This window comes from Talpa europaea (genome assembly GCF_964194135.1).
Source record: "Talpa europaea genome assembly, chromosome: 12".
Classification (NCBI taxonomy): Eukaryota; Metazoa; Chordata; class Mammalia; order Eulipotyphla; family Talpidae; genus Talpa; species Talpa europaea.
In genome coordinates this window covers 15662175-15670754 of record NC_140079.1, presented here as the reverse complement: position 1 = coordinate 15670754, position 8580 = coordinate 15662175, and the positions used below count along the sequence as shown (strand labels likewise).

The window sequence follows — 8580 nt, the reverse complement described above, 5'->3', positions numbered from 1 at the left end:
ACATAAAAAAAACACATTGGTAAGTTCTCAAATGTTTTCCAAAATAAATCCGAGTTTTAAAATATTTCTTTTCAAGCTTGAGGGGTGATAGAAAGGCTGATGAAGCAAGAAAAGAACATATTAAAAGATTTTTGCAGTAGGGAAGCAGGGAAAATGGAGTTACATATTGTGATTCTAGGCCAATATTTTCTGATATGTTTTGTGTTTGTACTTTGTGTTTAGGGAAGAGAATTAAAAACTTGTTTGGTGGTACATGGGCCGGAGACATCCCCTAGACATGTGCAAATGTGCACCCTTTGGGCCCTTGCTCAAGTTTCTTTGAGTCAATTGTGGCTCCCTATTTTAGAAGAGCTGTTCTAGTGACGGCACATCTGATAGTGAAACAGAGGCTGGAGGATCAAGGTACTGCCCTTGGGGTGACTTTGCTGTTTGTGTTTTGTTGTTTGCACTTGCTTTTGTGTTGTTTCTTGTAGGGTCCTAGTCAGGACAATGAGCATGACCAATCATAAGCAGCTGTTGGTGGTGTTGCTTATACTAGCTTCCTGGATCACTTTTACACTTTTCCAAAACTACACAAAGGTAGGAACTGCTTGATTTCTGTGTTTCACAAAGTGTTGTTTAACCTGCCTCTTGTTCTGGCAAAGTCCAGATTGAAGCTATAGATTGTAGTAAGGGACATGCCCTACTGCAGCTTACATACACTTTGAGAACCAATATTTTATGGCCACTATACAATATGGGAGAGGATAATATATGTGTGTGTGTACGCATGAACATAATAGCCTCCCTTTGTGATCTGCATATTTGTTGTAACCACCTTCTCTCTGTTGAATTTGTATTTTCACATTTTTTAAGGTGACGTTTGAAGAACAGAACATTTTTACAGTTACACAGAAAAGTTATCTTGTTATTTATATTATTAATGCTTTTTGAGTAGTAAGAAACCCTTCCCTTCCTCAGCATCAGATAATTTTTCTAAATATTCTTATTAAAAAAAAAGAATGTATCTAGTGACTTTATAATTTTTGTCACTATCATAAAGTGTCCTTTTGTTAAGATTTATTTATTTATACAAGCACTGGGTACAGTCAGAGGGCGGGAGGGTGAGAGAATTCACCATAGCCAGAGTGGGGAGCAGAACAGGCAGACTAACAAGTACACTGCTGAGGGGAGCAGCGGGCGGCAGGAGAGGTCTGCGCGCCATGTGAGACCCTCGCCGGCAGCAGGGGATCGAACCGGCGCTGCAGAGGCTGTGGGCAGCTTTGCGGCCCCGTGCTCAACCGCTGCACCACCAAGGGGCGCCCAACAGTGTCCTTTCAATATATTTTCTAATGGCAAATTGAAGGATAAGATTGTACTTTCCCAGATCTCTAATTGATTAATTTATAGACACATTATTGTGCAGCGGCTTAGAAAGTATGCTTGTTCTAAAGGTTTGTTTTGCCTTTTTTATTCATTCCACGGGATGTCTTTCCTGTGTTGAATTTGATCTCTCTCTGTAATGAGTTGGCTTTCATAAAATTTTGCTAACTCTTGGTCATGTGCACATCCTTATACTTAATAGCCTGTACTAGTCAGTCAGTGAGTGCTGTTTCCTCCAGCACGTTTATTACAGAGGTGTAAAAGGATGTCATACTTCCTGCTCATCTAAAGTACTGCCAGCCACACAAGGTCCTAGTTCCACTTTAAAATCTATAGTGTTCACCCATACCTAAGTTCAGCTGCCTAGTCTCAGGTTCAAGTGGAGAAGGCGTCCATCTTCCTGGCTTTCACCACTGCAGGCTTCCCACTCAATGTTTACATGATGAAAGTGACTCGCAGAACTATTAAGGAACTTAACCAAGATTACACGCTGGTTTCCAACCCAGGCAACTAGATGTAAAAAGGAGCTCCCCAGTGTGGCAAGCATGCAGTAAGGATAGAATTCTCATTCACTGGAGGTTTAGGTATAAATCAGCACCACACTCCTAGAAAATAAAGTCAGAGTGTGTCTTAAGACCTTTAACAATTTTCACATTTTGCCTTTGTTTCTATTTCTGATATTCTCAACAAGTAACTTGAATTGCAAAGAGTTATATCAAAAGATGGTCTTCTATAGAACTGGAAGTGATGGAGAAAAACTGCATGCAGTAAATGTCTGAAAAGATGAGAATCAGTATAATATTAAACTATGTATGTATAATATTAAACTATGTAGGCCTTTGATACAAAGTGGAGAATTTTTCAATGACATTAAAGAAATCAAAATTATAATGGCTCCTTTAATAAAAAGGCAAATAAAAAAATAAAAAATGTGTTCACATCATGTGATATGGTATACAGAGAATGAGTAAAAAATTCCCCAGTTGTTCACATTATTTATCAATGGTTGGGAATTGGCATGACTGTGTCTAGTTAGATACCCTCTAGAGTTTTGGCATTCTCTAATACCTAATAATAAGATATATTTTTATAAGCCTATGTTTCTAAATCTCCTGTTAACAAAAACTATCTGAAAAATACTAATGAATGTCAGAATATTTAAGCAAACTGTAAAGTTAAGTTACAGAAAATATCAATAAGTGGTCATATTTTATATAAAAGTTTCATGCATCGTAAACATTTTCTTAAGGATTTTTTTTAAAATCACTGACTTCTAATTTCAAGATACAATAAACATTTGTTCTCAAATATAGTTAAAAATCATTTCTTTATATAAATAAAAATTCCAGTTGTCTTCACAATTGCCCACGAAGGCATATTTTATCATCACCACACTAACGAAGATGACCCTAGGTCTTTTTAGGGTTAAATGGCCCATCTAAAATAGATTAACTAGTAAAAAATATAGTTCTACAAGATTTAAGGAAAATCATTTTAGCCTGAAAGATATAGAATGATAACTATCGATCATTTTAATTTTTATACCTCCCATCATCATTCTATGAAAGAGCAGTTGGCTAGCCTACCGAGACTATCATTACATTCAATGGAAACCTGTTCTGTTTTCATTATATTCATTGTCCTTTCAGGAATGGAGTGTATTCAATTTGACCAACTCCCTCCATCACTGGAATTTCATGAAGTCCTCCTGTCGGGAAGCACCCCTGGGTCCAGCAGTCTCACCGACAGAGACTGAGCTGAGAATAAAGGGGATCCTGGAGAAACTAGACCGGCTGATGCCGCCCAGACCCTTCACCCACCTGAACGCCACCACCAGCGCCGCACACAGCACAGTCACCATCCTCAACCCCCGAGACTCGTACTGCAGGGGCGATCGCCTCAACGTCTTGCTGGAGGCAAGGGACCACCTGGGGCGCAGGAAAGACTATGGTGGGGACTTCCTGAGGGCCCGCATGTCCTCTCCCGCCCTCAAGGCCGGCGCCTCGGGAAAGGTGACGGACTTCAACAACGGCACCTACCTGGTCAGCTTCACCCTGTTCTGGGAGGGCCGGGTCTCCCTGTCTCTCCTACTCATCCACCCCAGCGAAGGGGTATCAGCTCTCTGGAGGGCGAGGAACCAAGGCTACGACAGGGTGGTCTTCATGGGCCAGTTTGAGAATGGCACCTCCCAGGTCCAATCTGAATGTGCCCTGACCCTCAACTCAAGCACCGAGCTGTGTCAGTACCTGGATGCCCAGGACCAAGAGGCCTTCTACTGCGTGAGGCCTCCGCATATGTCCTGTGCTATGCTCACTCACATGCACTCCAAGAACAAGGAAGTGTCTTATCTTAGCCAACAAGAAAAGCACCTCTTTGAAAGGTAAATGATAATTTCTGGCAACATCCTGGCTAAATATGTTAACAATTTGGCCCAAATGAAAGTCCGTGAGCACACCGCCTTTGGGGCTCTCTGAAGAGCCATTTGGGAAAAGACCTGGGATTTGATTTGGGGACACAAGCCAATCTCCAGTAGTCCCTAAACCGTTGTTATTGAAATAATATAAAGACAGAATTAAAACTACAGAGTGAAAAATAAGCTTGTATTCTACTCATTATGGGGTCTACCTCCCAGTAAGTTTATTATAGTAAGAGTGCTGAAGGGGAGCTGTAGCTGGCTGCCCTGGCAGCATCACAAGAACATATATGGTTTTCACAACATTTTAAAGTTGAATAATCATAAGATGAGCCACAGCAAGTTAAGAACCATCTCAATATGAAAGAGTCCTACTCTTTTCTGTCGGCATCGCAATAAATTATCTTAGAGACTTTCTGGGTATCTATACCCCCAGACGATTAGGCAAGTGCATAGAAATTTACTAAATGTTCTGAAACTGTGGGCAGGGCATGGTAGTAATTGTTATCAGTACGAGAACATCAATTCAGTGGGTAATATGCTTTGTATTCTCTGAGCTTTGGGCCACCTGGTGATGAATTTATTTGTCTCTTTAAGGTCAAATATGGGTATAGAGATTTTGGAAAAATACCACACCATTAGTGTCTCCAAATGCACCGGTAAGTTCTGTGATTATTGGGTGATAGTAGTAGACCCACTTAAAGGGTTTCTTATTTCTGCTGGGATCAGTCACTTTATCAGTCTATTGGTGACTTTGTCCAACAGACTCATCTAGGAGGGCTAAGATACCACTCACCTAACCAAATCAATGATTGAAATAAGTAGGATGTCATACACCTGCTTTAATGACGATCATCTCGGCATCCATCTGCTTATTGGGAAACAGATACCCTGCTTTCCAGTCTCAACATTGTCTCCCCATGAAGACAATGCAGAACAGAACAGAGACAACTTGGGCAGAGACGACAGAGAAAACTTCTTTCTTTCAGAACGTAATTGGGGGAAGGACAAAAAAAAGCAAGAACAGGGCAGAGAAAACGAAGGAAACATACTTCCTCTCTGTCAAAAGGGACAGGGACTTAGGGGAAGGGAAATAAAGTAAGCAGAACAGGGCAGAGAAAGCTGAGGTAATGAGCTTCCTCTCTGTCAGAAGGGACAGGGACTTGGGGGAAGGGAATAAAAAGCAAGCAGAACAAGGTAGAGAAAACTGAGGTAGGAACCTCCTCTCTCTGTCAGAAGGGACAGGGACTTGGGGGAAGGGGAAAAAAAAAAGCAAGCAGAACAGGGCAGAGAAATCTGAGGAAACAGATTTCCTGCCTTCCAGTGTCAACATTGTCTCCCAACGCACACCTAGTCCTCGATCTTCCCACAGCACCATCATCAACACTTCCACCTCACTAGACACCCCAGAGGCAGCATCTGGAGATTGCTACCCTGCCACCTTGGTGCTAGTTTATTCCAACTTGCTCCTTGGTCTTTGTCAACTCTCATACGTTTTAACCTCTCCAGGAGCACTCACACACTTATATTAATTCGTCCTCATCTTTTTTTCCCCCTCCAGATTTCGAAAGGAAGAGGTTTTGGGTCTCTTTAAGTTCAGAATTAACAATTTGCTAATAATCGCTGAAAAACATGTTCCTATTGAAATATGTTCTTTGAGGTAGACTTTTTTTCACCCAGGATAGACAAGTACACTTCTAGCAAGTCATTCAAACACTAAAGTAGTTCTTGCAGTGTGAATAACCACCACCTCTAGGCCGCTAAGAGCTCCTCACCAGCGTAACCATCCTCAGATTCCCAGTTCTTCAGGAACTAGAGACTAACAGGTTCATCCTCTTCCATCTTAGGCCTCCAGGACTCAAGTCCAGTCTACAGCTCTACTTGGAATGTCTAGTTCCCAGGCCAACCTGGTCATTTACACACACATACACATACATATTTCATTTAACTCAAAAGATGTACAGTTGGATGGTCCCATTTAAGACACTGTGACAGAATATGACAAACTTGAAGAAATGGGCTAAAATGATGGAATAATTGAGTATTTGTTACTTAACAGGAATTGAGGACTTTACTTTTATAGGAAGGTGAACAAATAATTAAATTTACCCAGGTGTTATTTTTTTCTGGGAGAAAAGAAAAAAGAAAAAGAGAAAAAATAGGAACATGTTTTTCGTATCAGAGGGGAAAATAACTAGTCCATTGAGAGGATGCTTCCATAAGGCTTCCCCACTACTCTCACCCCTGTTAAGAGGATACTTAGAAATGACAGGAGGCTCTTCGTAAATACTGATGGTAACAGGTATTATCATGCTGGTTCTTTAGCAGAAACAACAGCCCTAAGGAAAGAGAAATGCAAATTTGGAATGGCATCCACGGCCCCCAGTGGGTATGTCTGGAGAGACACGTGGACTCCTGTCTCCTGTCATTTGGCTCCGATCAATACGAAGGAATGCCTGCGTGGAAAATTCATCTATCTGATGGGTGACTCCACAATCCGCCAATGGATGGAATACTTCAAAATCAGTATCGACAGTACGTCAGTCTAAGTATTATTCTTACCCCTTTCAGTGATAGGGAGCAGCTGCTCCACAGGAGCAGAACAGAGTGAGTGAGAGAGAGAGACAGAGACAGAGAGACAGACAGAGAGACAGACACAGAGACAGAGAGACAGACAGAGAGACAGAGAAAAAAACAGACACAGAGAGACAAAAACAGAGACAGACACAGAGACACAGACAGACACAGAGACACAGAGACACAGACAGAGAGACACAGACAGAGAGACACAGACAGAGAGACACAGACAGAGAGACACAGACAGAGACACAGACAGAGAGACACAGACAGAGAGACACAGACAGAGACACAGACAGAGAGACACAGACAGAGACACAGACAGAGACACAGACAGAGACACAGACAGAGACACAGACAGAGACACAGACAGAGACACACAGACACTGGTTGTCATCAAGGCGCGCCCCTCTGCCCCTCTGCCCCTCTGCCCCTCTGCCCCTCTGCCCCTCTGCCCCTCTGCCCCTCTGCCCCTCTGCCCCTCTGCCCCTCTGCCCCTCTGCCCCTCTGCCCCTCTGCCCCTCTGCCCCTCTGCCCCTCTGCCCCTCGCAGGTGGTCCACCTTGCTCTTGGAACATGTGTTACACAGCGATGTACCCTTTAGGGGAAAGTGAGACCTGAGTTAGTACCTTTATTGTTCAGTCTGGTTAGTCTCTGTAAGAAAAGGTAAGAAATAAATACTCTTGCATGATCAGAGCTCACATCCCCACTGCATTTTCAAGGGTTTCTCAGTCTTTGACCCCTTTTCAAAGGGGTGATATGTTACTGTCTTATCCTCACTTGCCCCTCCCCATATGCACCTAGATGTGTGCTGGACTTGAGCTCCCTCCCCTGATGAGTTTGGGGCCTGGCTGACATGTACCCCCACTCTCCCAGCAGCAGCTCTAGCCTGTACCCCAGTTCTTGTATGCATAAAGAAAAAAAAAAAGATTTACCCTCAACTGATAAAGTCCTAAAATTCCCCTAACAGAAGTCTTTAACCCACAGTGATTCAGTCATGATAAACTTACTCAATTCTCAACACTGACTCTTATGTTCCTGCTCTCCTTTCATTCTGGGGTCACCATCTGTCCTCAGCACTGAGGTTAGTGGATCTGCATGAGTCTGGAAAACTGAAACACCAACTTGCTGTGGACCTGGATAACAACATTCACATCCAGTGGCAAAAACATAGTTACCCTCTGATAGGATCAATGGCCTATTCCGTCAAGGAGATGGAGTACCTGGCCCGCGTTATTGACAGAACTGGTGGAGGAAAAAATACTATTGTTATTTCTCTGGGCCAGCATTTCAGACCCTTCCCTGTTGATGTGTTCCTACGAAGGGCCCTCAATATACATGAAGCTGTTCTGCGTCTTCTTCTGAGAAGCCCAGACACTGTGGTTGTCATCAAGGCAGAAAACACCAGAGAGATGAGCCACGATGTGGAGAGATTTGCTGACTTCCATGGTTATGTGCAGTATCTTGCCTTGAAGGACATTTTCCAGGATCTCAACGTGGGCTTTATCGATGCCTGGGATATGACAATTGCATATGGCACAAGCAATGTCCATCCACCATTACCTGTTGTTAAAAATCAGATTAATATACTGTTAAACTACTTGTGTTAAAAAAAAAAAAACCTGAAATTCGGGCCTCCCTGGTGGCTCAAGGGGTGAAGCACCAGCACTATGAAGAAATCCATAGCTACTTCAGTAAATGTTCAATCCCCGGGCAGGAAGGGGACCTACATGACAAAACAGACCTCTCCTATCTTGCTCTCTGTTCCCTTCAGCAGTGTATTTCAGTCAGTCTGCCTGTTCTGCTCCCTATTCTGTCTCTGGTGAATCCTCTCACCAACTCCCTCTGCACCTCTGGCTGTACCCAGCTCCTGTATGCATAAATAAATACGTAAGATTACCATGTTACCATGGCAGAAGTGTCTGTGTGACAGAAAATCACCTATATAATTTATGATCCACAATCCACTGATTTAGCTCAGTCACCTATTTCTAATAAAGGTTCCCACTTAAAAACTGGAAAATTCACAAAAAGTACTTATTCTTGATCAGAGTCATGCCATTCCTCACTCACACAAAAAGTTGACACCTACTCACCAAATGAAGGAGCACCAATATATTAGACAATTATTATCAGCTCTGAAAACGGTTAAAGAAAATACATATAGTGTGGGAGACTTCAACACCCACTCTCACCAATGGACAGATCAATGAGACAAAAAATAAACAA

General features: G+C 42.6%; 1 protein-coding gene across 1 annotated transcript; it reads left to right on the top strand.

The window, feature by feature from the left end:
* Positions 1-489: 489 nt before the first annotated feature.
* On the top strand, positions 490-8152 carry LOC311181153 (NXPE family member 4-like; the record flags this gene model as incomplete). The annotated part of the gene is made up of 5 exons (XM_084249439.1): positions 490-579; positions 3012-3742; positions 4373-4434; positions 6101-6310; positions 7429-8152. 5 exons carry the CDS (start codon positions 490-492, stop codon positions 7959-7961), a joined length of 1626 nt encoding a protein of 541 aa, XP_084105565.1. The 3' UTR covers positions 7962-8152.
* Positions 8153-8580: the final 428 nt, after the last annotated feature.